The 15,139-nt window shown below is 40.2% G+C and overlaps 1 protein-coding gene across 10 annotated transcripts in view; it reads left to right on the plus strand.

The window, feature by feature from the left end:
* Window positions 1–15,139, plus strand: part of TENM3 (teneurin transmembrane protein 3) — a 478,347-nt gene that overhangs the window by 440,813 nt on the left and 22,395 nt on the right. For all 10 annotated transcript variants that reach the window (XM_049792479.1, XM_049792524.1, XM_049792519.1 and 7 more), the window contains 3 exons: window positions 170–402; window positions 954–1,108; window positions 1,959–2,833. In XM_049792479.1, the coding sequence (XP_049648436.1) occupies window positions 170–402; window positions 954–1,108; window positions 1,959–2,833 (1,263 nt within the window). The remainder of the gene's footprint in view (window positions 1–169; window positions 403–953; window positions 1,109–1,958; window positions 2,834–15,139) is intronic.

The following is a 15,139-nucleotide window of genomic DNA, read 5'->3' on the forward strand; positions in this document are numbered from 1 at the left end:
AAAAGCTTTTGGGGCCATGAGCTGTGCTACCTATGCCTAAGAGCATCACTGTTGGTTTTAACTGTTTATGTATTACTGCACATTGCATATGAACTGAAACCTTTTCTTTTTGAACCAACGTTCAGTGCAATTAATAACAGCATATGCAATGTATGATTCCATTTTACAGCAACAACCCAGCTCACAGATACTACCTCGCAACTGACCCCGTGACGGGAGATTTGTATGTTTCCGACACAAACACGCGCAGGATTTATCGGCCCAAGTCGCTTACGGGTGCGAAAGACTTGACTAAAAATGCTGAGGTAATAGGAGGAACAGGAGAGCAGTGCCTACCATTTGATGAGGCAAGGTGTGGTGATGGAGGCAAGGCGGTGGAGGCAACTCTCATGAGCCCTAAAGGTAAAAAGAGTTATCCTCCGTAACCTTCAAAACAGTACAAAAGTTCAGAGCCAGGGGCATGACTGTGTTTAATTACTGAACCCAGTAGTTGGCTCCAAAAAGTAGTTTTCAGTAATTTTTTCCAACTGGAAAGACCGTTGAGGAAGAGAGCTACCGGGGACCCGGGTTGAATTTTTACGAAATATTTGGCTTGAATGGTTATTGAGCATTTTTAAATGCTCATTTAGATTGTGTTTGACAGGCAACGGTGAAGATTTAAAATCAGCATTGCTTTTGGTCCCACTTATCCTGTGTTTCAGGTTAACTTAAAAGCTAGGCCCTTCTCAACACACAACAGCAAATGAACAGCAAATGCAATCAACAGTAGTAGATTTCATACTGAATATTGGTTTATTTTGCAAAATACGTTTACAAGCTGTTTTACTACCTACTGCCTAAGACTGTATTTTCTGTCCTTAATTTCCACTAGCTACATACCACTTATGCCCTTAGTTATAGATAATATATTCACCGCTAGTACAAAAAACTAACTTTTATTCTCTTCACTAAAGGAATAGCAATTGACAAGAACGGGTTAATCTACTTCGTTGATGGGACCATGATCAGAAAGGTGGATCAGAACGGAATAATATCCACTTTGCTTGGCTCCAATGACCTGACCTCAGCACGACCTCTAACCTGTGATACCAGCATGCACATCAGCCAGGTACTTTTTAGCTGCTGCTAATTTGGAAAGCTGAGCTGAGGCTAGAAATGCATACGCAGCTTTCTTGTCTCTTAAAATAAAACTGGGTGGAGTGCGTAGTGGATATTTAACAGCAGAATTTGGAGAGAAAGAAACCTGTTCCAAGGGCATGAATCACAGTGTATTCTCCTAGCTATAAATGCAGCTGTATTCAATTTTTCTGCCCATAAAGTTCAGTTCAGTTTAGAACAGCAAAACTATCAGCAGGAAACATTAAGTCTGGTAGTAAATACTGGGAGAATGGCAGATCTGTTAGAACTATCTTGGCATGTTGATGTTTTCTGAATCGTTAACAGCCTACTAGAGTGAATGAGAGGATATATACAGAAAAACATTTTTCTATTTGTCTCAAGAAGCTTCTGTAAGTAAGAAGGGACATCACTAGTGCTATGTTCAAAAATGGAATCTGGTGCAGTCTTTCATGATCTGGAAGGTAGTAAGTTATTTTTGCTATTACAAGAATAGAAGATGAGTACTGTCCTTAAAGTATGTATTTAGACTTTGATATGTCTCTATTTTTATTTATACATTTGTGATACAGAAAAGTATAGCATTTATTGGAGGGGAAATTCAGCCTGTATTGTAGTTCCAATGCAGCTGGCTTTTCTGCAGTATAATAGATGTCTGAGCATTGTTCCCCTTGCCTCCCTGAAAAGCTTTAGTTTGCTGCATGTATTTTCATACAAGTTTTTGTCATGATTTCTTACAGCAGATGAAAAATATCCTTACAGCAGTGTCTAAAACTGAAGGTGAATTAATTCATTTAATCTGCACTGGTTAACTGTTTAACAAAACTCTTCTATTTGTTAAGGTTCGTCTGGAATGGCCTACAGATTTAGCTATCAACCCAATGGATAACTCCATTTATGTTTTGGATAACAACGTAGTTTTGCAGATCACTGAAAACCGTCAGGTTCGCATTGCTGCGGGGAGGCCAATGCATTGCCAGGTTCCTGGAGTGGAGTACACGGTGGGAAAGCACGCTGTACAGACCACGCTAGAGTCAGCAACTGCCATTGCAGTGTCCTACAGTGGGGTGCTTTACATTACAGAAACTGATGAAAAAAAGATCAATAGGATAAGACAGGTCACAACTGATGGAGAGATCTCATTAGTTGCTGGAATACCCTCAGAGTGCGATTGCAAAAATGATGTCAACTGTGACTGTTACCAAAATGGAGATGGTTATGCTAAAGATGCCAAACTTAATGCCCCTTCCTCCTTAGCTGTGTCTCCAGATGGCACCCTGTATATTGCTGATCTGGGAAATATTAGGATACGGGCTGTGTCAAAGAACAAACCCTTATTGAATTCAGTGAACTTCTATGAAATTGCTTCTCCAACCGACCAAGAGCTTTATATCTTCGATGTCAATGGTACTCACCAGTACACTGTGAGTTTAGTCACCGGAGACTATCTGTACAATTTTAGCTACAGTAATGATAATGATATTACTGCGGTAACAGACAGCAATGGAAATACTCTTCGTATCAGACGGGATCCGAACCGGATGCCAGTAAGAGTGGTCTCTCCTGATAACCAAGTCATCTGGTTGACGATAGGCACTAATGGATGTTTGAAAAGCATGACTGCACAAGGGCAGGAGCTTGTCTTATTTACCTACCACGGCAACAGTGGACTTCTGGCAACTAAAAGCGATGAGACTGGATGGACCACTTTTTTTGAGTAAGTACATAAAATAATGTCGGATGCTGTATAGTTTTATTGAGTTCTACAGTATTATTTGAAATATTTCTGCAGACTGATGAAGTAACTGTAAAGATGACCCTTGATAACAAAAAGCACAGGAAGATACTTTTTGTTTCCCGTACTGTCTTCCTCTATCTGACTTCTTCTAAACATTGGGTCTGAATAATTTTAAATTCATTATTTTGAATTTGAGTTTTATAAATTGAAATAATAGTGAGACAACATTTCACTCTTGTCAAGAAAGCTGTAACTCAGACAACCACGATTTTGTAGATCTGCATCAAAAACTAGATCTTCATTCCATTTGCTCATTGGATTGACATTGTTCTGCAGCAAATACTGACAAGAAATTTGTCTTCACTGCTCAATATTTTTTTCTTCCTTTTTTTCTAAGTAAAAGCATGTCTGCATGGTCTTTTATCAAAAAAAAAAGACTGGGTGGGTATTTTTTTGAAGTTGTAAAAGGTTTTGTGTTGCTGAGTGGTGAATATGCAGGAAGGATATCCTGGATGACACGGCAGGCTTTCACACAGGTGGACCTGGGCAGAGGAGGCTGAGAAGAGAAATGTGGGCTGTGGGGGGAAATGTCATTCCTGTAGGAACAAACTGAAAACAGAGACCACCGGCAATGTGTGGTATACAGGTGCGAACGCAACAGCAAGAGGTATTGGTGGAACAGTAGGGCTTGTAATTTTTCCAGCCTCAGAAAAAATCTTTTCAGTGAATTGCTTTACCTTGTGTTACAGTCATTAAGTCATCAATGCCTGTTCATAACAGCCGGATTAGCAAAACGTTTTACAGAATCCTCAATTATATTGACTAAGGAAGGTCATGACAATTTATAGATAAACTAGTAGAACCTGAGAGATCATGTACAGGGTTCATAGGCAACTTCATCCCCAAATGAGCTGAACTATAAACTGATACGCCAAACAAAACGTAACAAAAATGCAGCTTAAAACACACACAATTTATTTCAGAGAAGATCGATGTAGAATTAACACAGATTTTTTCCAGTCATCTCTGTCAACTGGAAAAATGTGTATTTTTAAATACATGAAAGACACGCTAAGGTTGGGTAAAAATGTGTCTATAAAGGAGTGGAAGATATAGTGTTAGTATGATAAGTAAAAGTGTTAGAGGGCCCTGAGCTGAAGTATTCAGGATTACAAAGGGCATCATGAAAATCCCTTAAGTCCCTCTTCTTTTTCTTCTTTTTTCCCCTCTTCTTTTCTCCTTTCTTTATGATGAAATGCAGTAGCAACTGCTGCCAAGGTCAGGGCCTAAAAAAAAAAAGCTTTCAATTCAACACACATGATAAAGAAAATAAAGTGCCGGTGTCAGGCAGTGGCAGCAAAGCCAAACATCTGTGTTCTGAGATAACTTCACATTTCTGTCAGCGTACATTTGGCTGAGGCAGTATGCAGGAGGGCTCTGAGCACCTGTATCTACTCTCCAGCCTTTACATATGCCCGTCAGAGACACGAGAGCAGCAGGTGCTGCTTTACTGCATATTGTGTCCTGAAGTGGAGACAGGGCTAGAAATGCCGATCCTAACAAAGACAGCAGGTGGAATGGTGCTGCTGCCAGCTTTAAGGTATTCTTACAATAATCTGTAAATTGGCAGGGCTTTGGTAGCGGGCACGTTCCCAAAGCATTAGTGCACATCTGTAATATTTAACTGTGCATTGGTGCATCCGCTGCGTATCTTTTTAGGTCCTGCCAAGAGGACATAGAAGCACAGCGAGGATACGCAGAGGAATCAGAAACTGTTCAGTCAGGAGGGCATGTGTTCTCCTTCTCATGAGTTAGCCCTGTCCTGTATGCTGAGAGACCAAAGCACAGCTTTGGATGGGCTGGGAATAGTCATCCATTTCCACCGAGAGTAAATTCGGTGTTTAACTGTGACACACACAACCACTTGTTTCCAGCAGGCGAGTTGGGCAAGCCAGTCAATTTGGGGGATAGTGAAGTCCCTTACTGAAATTGAGGCATCTGCTGGGTACAGCAGGCACTTTAAATCATGCTGGCATTCATACTGGCTAATTGAGGACCTAGAGTTTTAATCAGGGCAGTAATTTCTCACCATGTTGCCTGTAGTTTTTGTGTAGCCTACTATGGTGTACTGCAGAAGTAGCTGATGGCTCCTGGATGTATCTTAATGGCGTCTGCGTGATCGCAAAAAAGTGGATATTATATTCACTCTTAAGTGGTTGATAGGTGTATGTTTTTCATCATAGGCAGAATTTAGGGTACTGTGTGTCATGAAGTACGTAGTTATTTACTGAGTCTGTAAATAGCCATCTTTGACACCTGATCTGCTTTCATGCAGACTTTCTGGTCTGAGTTAGGTTACGTCCAGCTGGCTTACAGAGAACCCAGAGAGCAGGCTGTTCCCCTCAGCAAGTATTACTATTATTTCCAAGCTGCTGTTTATGCACTTCCTAAACAATTACCTCCGACCAATGTCTCGTTAGAATTCCCAAGCTGAAATAATTACGGAGAAAGCTAAGCAATTTCACTCGCCCCGAATTTGCAAGTGTATGAGGCTTTTGCGGAAGCAAAGATATTAATCTCCTCCCCGTAGCCTTGGCGAAGCAGTAATCTGTTTAATTGCAACAAGGAAGATTCAGATTACACATTGGGAAATACTTCATGGTGAAGATTTTGGAGCCCTGGAGCAGACAGGCAACTGTAGTGACCCCTTGCCCTTCACAGACTGTCTTTAAGAACAGCTTAGACATCTTTCAGGACTAACGCAGGAAGAGCAGATCCTGCCTTGGGGTAGGGGTTGGACCACATGACCTCTCAAGGTCCCTTCCAGTCATGTTTTCTATAATGCTCTGTACAAGGTAATAACAAAAATAAAAAAATTACACAGATTATGTAAAGCTACAGGGAATAAGTGGGAAAAAAAGCACCGTATTATTTTTCTTGCCAAAACAGCGTTCTTAAAAACATCCATCAGGCATCATAGCTGCTTACTTCTTTTCAACATAAAATCCCCATGCACCAAATTTGTGTCTGTATATTTTCCTTTTGAAGGAAAAATAGATATAAACACGACGATTTTGCCATTTTTTATTCTAGGATCAGCAAACATTATTGTGACTTTCCTTTTTGGTACTGATGATTTGTAACACTAAATCTGACTAAGCTGGCTTTCCAGAGGGTTCTGCTACTATTGCCAAAATTGATGGAAACCATGTGTATCACATAAGGGATTGTGTGGGGTGACAGGGTATACGTGTGTGTATCTCTCTCCCAGCTTTTGCATATTCATGTTTGTAGGTACTGTGGGCTAAAAAATTTTCAGCTGAAGGTTTTCTGTTGAAAAAAATGAAGTCTTGTTAAAATGGAAAGGTTTCCCTCAAACATCAGGCGAGGAATAAGAAATTAGGAGAAGAAATCATCCTGAGTTCCTTGTTCTATTTTAGTAATAGCAAAATATTTCAGTTTCATTGCTGGATGCATTTTCTTTTAATATCAGAGTTTAGGTGTTTTATTTACTCTATTGTATTATTCAGATTCTGAAAATATTTTGGGAAGGGGATAGAATTTATATTCCACGGTGAATTTAGAGTTTCTTCCCACTCAGAGTTAAAAGTTTTCAACTGTTAGAATGTCCAATGGACTAGAAATGTCATTTTTCAACTAGCTCTGAGTATGGCTGGGTTGTTTCACCCTTTGGTTGTCACACATCTGTTTAAATGGCAGAAGTCACATTGGAGTGAAAATACTGTAGGTTTAGTAATGAGAGGATCAGTCTTTGGAGCCAATTCAGTAATAGTTTCGTTAACTATTCTCTTGTGCAAATCTGCTTGTATAACCAGAGCGTGGATCCGAAGAACTTGGATCATTTCAATTGAGTTCTCAGTGATTTGAGAGCAGATTTATGAAAAAGATTTCATCTTCTTTTTTCCTTTTTTAGAACAACTTTTCAGCGAAAAGAGAAAATCGTTGAAAAAACATTGCATCCCAAAATTTGGCAATCGCTGCTCTGGCACATATTAAAGCATTTGGACTTGTTTCTTTTCATGGCTTTTTTCCACAGTCTAAATCACACTAATATCAGATCCAAAAGAAGTTTACTTTTTATTTCATTTAGTCTGGACGTTAATTAATCTAGAGTTTACTTTATTGAGTCTCCACTTTGCCTGAAGAAGGGAAGGACTGACATACTGGAATTTATTTTTTTTTTATGCTCTTTGTGTTTTTTACAGTGAAAATTGTAAGTACTAACTTGAATTATTTAGGATATCATATAATCTCTTTTCTGTATTTGTTTGCAGGCTTTGATTTTTTTTATATCTTTATGGCAAAATGGATTTCTAAATTCCTATTTTGTTAAGGGTTATAGTCTGCTGATCAAAATTGACACTTTATATTTCAAGAATGTGTACTTTTGTAAAGTACTGTTACTAAAATTAGTAGTAACTCTTATCTGTTATTGAAGGTCTAAAAACTTGCTGAATAAAAAAGATGTTAACAGAGCGTTTACAAAAAGGATTGAAAATACACGCATACTAAAAAACCAATGGAGCCATATGAAGCTAACAGTCCTCCAGATTAGGTTTCATAATGAAATTATAATATTAAACAAGGTATAAGAGTAATCAGGCTAATCAAATTTGCTGTTATAAAATTGTGAGATATCTGAGCTGGAAACTATTAACTATAACTGCTTATTATGTATGCATAATATGAACATTGAAACAGATAAATCTTAAAAGTTGGACTATATGCATATTAGCATTTTGGAAGTGATGCTTTCTAGCTAGCCTATATGACATTATTTTTTGTGCAGTGGTTTCCAGTCTGCTTTCACATACAGAGAGCTAAGCCAGGTCCACAGAAGGAGCATTTTCTCTGGACCTACGTTTTTGGAAGTATCAGAATTGAACTCCTAAAAAGCCTTGAAGTGCCCCTGTGCAATCGCTCAGTTGTGTAGGAGGTCAGACCCGCCCCCACCCTGCAACCCCAAGTCTCCGTCAAAGCCCTGGCATGCCAGGAGTTGCCAGCCAGGCTTTAAATTCAGCTGAAAATGGGTAAAAAGCTCAATTGAAAGTTTTTAATTGGAAGTTTGACGATGCTCAAGAGGGCAGATTATTCCAGAGAAAAAGCTGCTATTACTCATGATACTTAATGTGACCAGAAGAGCAAGGCAGACCTCTGAGAAGGTCCTAAGCGTCTTGTTCAGCCCCGCTTCTTCTGAATCATCTCACTATCCTGAGTCACTCCCTGGGAGCCGGTGGAAGCTGAGCACACGCTTGAGGGGCTGTCACGACCCCGCTGCTCTCATTCCGCTTGCTCCACAACTACTGTGTGTAACTTCAGCCGGGACGTTACGGGGAAGTCCTTTGGTTGAATCGTTGGCCTGCTGCCCTGCCAGCCTCCAGCTGCTTTGTGCTCCTCAGGTTGCTCCAACTGGTAGAGGCTGCTCTGGGAGGGAGGATCCCTCCAGGGCACGACGACGGCCTTAGCTGTCTGGGCAGCACTTGCTGAGGCTGGGCTGCGCGGCTAAGGTTGCAGTCTACCTGCTGGGCACTCGGGTGATCTCTGACAGCCACGTTGTCCTTAGAGGTGGTTTAGAACAAATCGTGGTCAGCCCAGTGTCAGGCATCTGGGATCAGTCCCTCTGCCGTCCCAGCCCAGGTGTTTCTGCAGGCTCTTCTGTAACGAGGCAACTGTTCCTCCGTCTCACAGCTCCCCAGGAAGGTGCAGGTTGCATGTGCTCTCCTTTGGCCTCCTCCAGCCCCTTTGGTTAAACTCAGATAACTTTCCTCCCTTAGCCGTGAATGTGAATTAATTCCAATAGCCACTGTTTCCCATCTCTTTCTGGCCTTCCCTCCTCTTGCCTTCCTCTCCTTCTAGGAGCAGTATCAGCAGGCAGAGATCTGATCCAGACTAAGACGCCTCCTCCTCCTCCCTGCAAATTCACTGCCTTTCTTCCATGTCTCTTTTTTGCTCCCCAGACCCTGCCCTCCTACTATGTTTCCTTACTTTCTTACCTTGTATCTCGCTCCTTCCCATGTCTCCCATCATTTCTCAAAGGCATGTTTGGCTTCCCTGCCTTTTGCTTTCCTAGCGGTGCATTTCTTCTCAATCCCCTCTTGTATCTCTTGACAGTCCATCCAATGTTTCCCTGGGCACTTCATGCCCTGAGCTCATTTGTCTTCTCCTTCCCCTCCTCCCTCTCCTGCTCAATTCTTGTCTCCAAGGGAATGCAACAGAAATCAAAGAGAGTGACATTAGCAAGCAGAGCCCTTACAAGTTTACTTTGCTCCCACAGTTAAATTAACGAGCTTTCCAGCCATTCTGGAAAGGTGGTGAAATCATGCAGAATGTGAAATCTTTACGATAATTTACAGACTAGAGAGAATCGGAGGTAAAAATCTATTTTCACTGTGTGCTGCAGAGTATCACCCCTTGAATGTTATGCTTTTATTAACAATGCATTCAGTGCTCCTTCCTTAAAACTCTGTGATGCAGAGTAAGATACTGCTGCTGGCTTGGACTTGTTTCGTTTCTCCACGTACCAGGCACATCATCTGTAACTGTCGGCAGTAGGCAACAGGGAGCAGATGATATTTTGCAGTTTTCCTCCTGTTTCATCTTAATGCATTGCTTGTGACTTGGACATACTGAGATTTGGTTTGTAAAAAATCTGTGGAACTTATGAATGATTTCAGTTAGATAAAAGCAAGTATTTAATTTTGATCAGATACGAATTGTTCCCCAATAGCAGTGTCAATTCACTTGAACTATATTAAGAGGTTCACAATTCAGTTTTCATAATTAATATTTCTATACCATTTCCTGTAACATTTGTGGGGTTTTATTTTCCTGTAACATTTGTATTTCTATTTGTGTTCATTTTTCTATCACATTTCTGTTTCAGTAATATGAATATCTAGAAATGCCTAGTCGTCTTTTTCCTTGCAATTTTAGGGCTTTCATTCTAATTTGATTCTGTTTTCATACAAATACCAGAACTTTGTACAAAATTGTAATCTCATTTTTTGTCACCTCTAAACAGCGTTCTCTGAACGTCCTTGGTATCATAGTCCTTTTTAGCTATTTTTATCCTTTTACCATCAACAGCCTTCTGTACCTTCTGCTTTTACTGCTGCTGCTTCTTGCTTCATCAGTGTAAAACGTAGTGGCTATAAAGTAATTAACCATACTCACTAAAACAGGTTTGTTCAACCAATTATCATATTCTTGCATTGAGTTCCACGGCATCACATGAGCCCTTGATTGCAAACCATGATTTACAAGTGCAATGTCTTTAATCTTCCCATATTATATTTACTCAAGCAACAAAAGACATATTCTCTTCATTCTTAACCATCTCTGAACTGTCTTTTGGGGAATATTTTTGAGCTATCCAATCCTTGCATAAGTGCCTCTTTATCCACATTGCCTGTCTCAATCCAGTACGCAATACATCTATTTCTCTCTTAAAGCACATTTCAGGGACTAGCTGGTTCTCTGTTAGTCAAGATTTGGTGCTTCTCCTCTCAACATGGCACAAATTGAAACTCTAGTAGGCGCAACCCTCTCTCACCATTTCATGTAGACCCATGGAGGCAAGGCTGGCCAAAAGACGATTAAAACAGTTCTTTCTATTCAAACAAGCCAAGTATTCCCCCTACCCAAAGAGAACTTGTAGGGACAAATATCAAGCTGACATGTTTGATTTGTGCATGGCCACAGGCTGAAAAATGGTGTGGGTTTTTTTTAAACCCTCGCATAGATACATCGATCCTACGCAGATATGTAACCATGTTTCATGCAACATGCAGTTTCTGAGAGCAGCTCAGTGACAGTTATGCTTGCTGACCATACTTACCGTGCTGCTTCTTTAGATAAGTAGTTATATACATTTTTTAAATTTCTAACTTAAACTTTCTTTTACTAAGAATAGAGATTATGATCTCACAGTTTTTGTAAACCAGAACTGTAACTCAACTTTACAGTAAATTTCATAATTATAACACAACTTGCTCTTACATACTGTCTTGTAAGACTTGTGCTGACAGTGGAGCACACAAACTTGCTGTTTCAGACTCATCCTGCTTAATAACAAAGCCACCATGTTAAAAATAATCCATTAACAGATACCATTAGATAACAATGTGAAATTTTTTAGAGAACTGCAGTGTCTCCCCTAATTGCCCTGATAGCAGTAGTATATCTCGTCTAATAGACATTTACCCATTTCTTCATTCTTGAATGTTTACTGTTTCTTGTCCTTAGAACAAGGTTAAGTAACAAAAGCAGAACTGAGAAACCATTGAAGAGGTAATAATATCAAAATAGCAACGCTGAAGACACATATCAACATTATTGCATCTTACATGTATGAGAAAGGAAGAAGTGCTTTGTTTTCTGTCAAGAAAATCAGCATGTGATGTCTCTGTGGTTTTGGAAAGCACTTAGAAGTAAGGATAGTTCAGCAAAAAAACAGTATTGTTCCTGTTCACGACATAAATGTCCTGCATTGTCAATCCAGTCAGCTCTGCTCAGGCTCCTGGAAGTATCCGTTTCACTTCTGGCTTTTATCAGGGACTTAATAATACCATTTGTTTAGTTATTGACATGTTAATATTCTTGTCCCATGTTAATTTTCTTTGTCAAACAGAAGTCAGGGAGGCTATAGCCAAGCCAGCTCGCTCTCCTTTACACTCACTTGACTGAGGACCAGGTGTGGTGAGGGTGGAAGGGCAGCTCCGCACTGCACATGAAAAGGCGGCTCTCTCTTTTTTAGTCATGCTGTACTTGAACACACAGTTCAAGTACACATTTTCAGGCCTCATCAAGAGATTTGGTCATCCTTGATGTCCCTGGTAAGGCCAGACTGATCAGCTCTTTAGGGAGCCTACAAGGCACATGCAGTTGGAAGTCCTACCTCATTCCCTCCAAAGAGGGGAGAGTCTGTCACTTCTGAAGGCTGCATTGGTTGGGTGTGACTCATGCTCTGAAGGAGTAAGAATATTATTCTAAATTAACCATAGAACCTGAATTTAGCAATATTTGTTTACCATCTTGGTATTCCACTGTCCTAAAAGAAAAAAAAATACACCAATATAATTTTGCTTTCCTTTTGCTAAATTTACTTTTCAAACATAAGGCAATTTACTAAGTTCAGTATGTCCGCTTCTTGTAACCCTGTAAAAACACCTTCAGGGAGTATTTACCTTTCAAAATTTAAAAAAAAAAAAACAAACAAAGAAGAAGAAGAATTAAGGGGAAAAAAGCAACATTACCACTTACCCTGCAAACAAAATGTCTGGCCAAGCAGACCAGCCTTACGTCCTTTTTTCACTCAAGGCCTACACACTCAGCTCTGGCAGTGTAAGTAGACCTTACAGCAAGGGACAGACACTCTGTCGTACAAAGTATATATACACCAACATTTCTTTTATTTGAGAGGCCATACTCCAGTATTTATATCGACAAGGCACACAGTTTATTTGTACAGTAATAGATGAGCTAAGAAGGTGGGGGGGGAAGTGACACAGAAACAAACCAGCAGCCTCAAGGAGCCCTGAGATTAAAGATACCAGGCGCGGGAAGCTGCTGCAGGGGAGAAGCTGGCTCTGCATACCCCAGCAAAATCCAGTCTGGCACCTGCAGACTCCGTGGGGCTCAGGGGCAGTGAATCCCCATTAGAGGGAACTTGAAAAGCGGGGGATGAGTGTTGAGGTCTGGTAGATAAAAGCCTGGCTACTGTAATTTTGTCTCATCTTCGTAAGGACAAGCCCGCTTCAATTGCTCTTGAATTGGCTGCACTCAGTTCAAAGGGGTACGTGCTGCTGAGGAGCACCCCCAGCCCTGGGGAGCTGCTCCATCCCCAGATAACCCCTCTCATTTAAGCCACACCACCTCCACCCCACTGCTCCCGGTGCATCCCTTCCCCCTCGCGCATACGCCAGAGTTGTTCTTCCTGCTCTTCAGAAAGCACCATCATCACCAACACCATTTCTTTGTGCAGGTTCTTGTGCACGTAAGGTGTGTGTTAGAAATGCGAGTTATGAAAGAATTCTTGGGTTTGTGAATCCTTACAAAGAATATACACAGCAGTGCTTATTGCAGCAAACAGCACAATGTGGGAGGACTGCAACACCGTACAGGCAGTCTTCTGGCAAAAAGTAAAGAAGCAGCCCCAGCATGATAAATTCATGTATTGCTTCCTTCACTGCAAAGCACCGCTCCCCCCAAATACCTGTCTCTGGAAGTAATTTTGGATTAGACTGTGCAGGTGGTCAATCTTACTGCCGCACAAGCACTGAACTTGCGCTTGTTTGCCTGGTTGTGCGATGAAGTGGAAAATGCGCATCAAAAACTTCTCCATACAGAAGTGAGCGAGCTATCAAGAGGGAAGGTGTTGATTCATTTCTTTGAGCTCCCCTTCCAACAGACACATTTCCAGCAGTGATTTTCGTTTAGAGTGTGCCTGTTGTTTTGCAGATGAGTTATGGCTGCCAAGAATGGCCTATTTAGGTGAATTGTTCACGTCTGGTGTGCTGAATGCCAGTTTACAAAAAAGACCAAAAACTATCCTTTCAACATTAGGACAAAATAGACACACACAAAAAGCCTCAAAAGCTGCAGTTACAACAGGAGAAGGTGAAAAGAGAAATTGTCAGTCACTTTCCAGCTGAGGAAATCTCTTCATTAATCCTGGGCTGAAAAATTCGTCCTGACCGCATTGCTAAGATAAAAGACCATTACCTGAATTATTTAACCAGCTGTGCAAACAGTTGCATAAGACTCTCCCAGATGAAAACGGCATAAAGACCCTTTCCCCATGGAAGGCAGCCATCAGATAAAGGAACAGGAAAAGCCAACCAGCTGCTCGAATTTAAGCTTGAGTTGTCTGACACTTGGTTGAGCGGGACAGAAATTTAGCTGATACTAATACTTTTAATGCCCTTCCTGCCTCTGTGGTTTTGTGAGCTTGCATTTTCTGCCCGAATTCCATTAAAACAAGTAGGTAGATAAATTCCTGTCTAGAATTGGACTTTGGGCTGCAGTTTACTTTAGCTCCTTCCTAGAATCACTCCTGCACGTATTTTCTGTAATTCCTATTCACCCACTATTTTCTCAGAGCTAGGCACAGCAGAAAGGAAAGGGAAAAGGAGAGGGAGAGGGAAAAGGAGTAGAGCAGGAAGGAAAGGGAAAGGAAAGGAAAGGAAGGAAGCACGCTTTTTTTCCATATATTCAAAATTCTGTAACACTGGAAAGAATATTGAAATTTTTTCTCATGCTTAACAATATTCCAGATAAGAACAAAGGAAGAATGCTGCCCTTCTTAGACAATAGTCAAATTAAAATAAATAATGAAATAAATCCACTTGTCATAATGTACAAGCCTACTAACATACATCAAATTGTCATTTATGACACATTTGCTTTCTTCTTGTTAAGCAAACCAAAACAATATTAGCAAGACATACAGCTATCTTATTGTTTATGGTTCAATTTTTTAAAAAATATATCTGTTATATCTCAAAAGGAAGTTATATCAGGAAACCCAAAATATTAAACCATATTTGTATTGTGAATTTGCAAGCAAGATGCTAAACATTTTAAGATGTCAAATAGACTGTGTGGAAATAAAGGTATATGTGCATACAGTATTTCAATTAATACTATTTTTTAAAAGGCAGGTTATAAATACGTAGTTATGGATCTATTGAAGTGTGTATTGCAATGCGACTAAAGAAGAAATGCCAAAAAAAAAAAAGAAATCATTTGCGTATCCATGCATCTATAGATTATTTTTACTTTTTTCATTCTTAGCAGGTTCATTCAGTCACTCTTCAGACAAATAAAAAGCAAAAACGCATATCAAAATGAGGAAAGCAACTCAGAAATGAAGTAAATGGAAGAAATTAACAAATTTCATTATGTTGAAGTTGAGAGTCTTTTCCTCTCTTTCAGCAATCCACATAATGGTTAAAGATGGTCAGAACTAGAGCTCCCAGTAAGTTGCCGTGCCCTATTTTAAACCAGTAGAGAACAGGAGAGCTCTGCAGGGGTGATGAAATGATAACAAAAGTGATCGTATATGAACTATGGGTTTGTTTCCTTTTGATCAGCAAAGTAACGATTTTGTTACTGGTTTAGCAATGCAGTGATACCCTATCAAGGTGGCTTCTCTTTACTGTAGTTTTCCAACTGTGAATTCACTATTTGGGAGGGACTAAACTTGCAGTATGCTAAGTGAAAAGAATGTATCTGGAAACTGACACTCTTTAATGTTAAATATAA

The sequence above is a fragment of the Accipiter gentilis genome, chromosome 3, assembly GCF_929443795.1.
Source record: "Accipiter gentilis chromosome 3, bAccGen1.1, whole genome shotgun sequence".
Taxonomy (NCBI): domain Eukaryota; kingdom Metazoa; phylum Chordata; class Aves; order Accipitriformes; family Accipitridae; genus Astur; species Astur gentilis.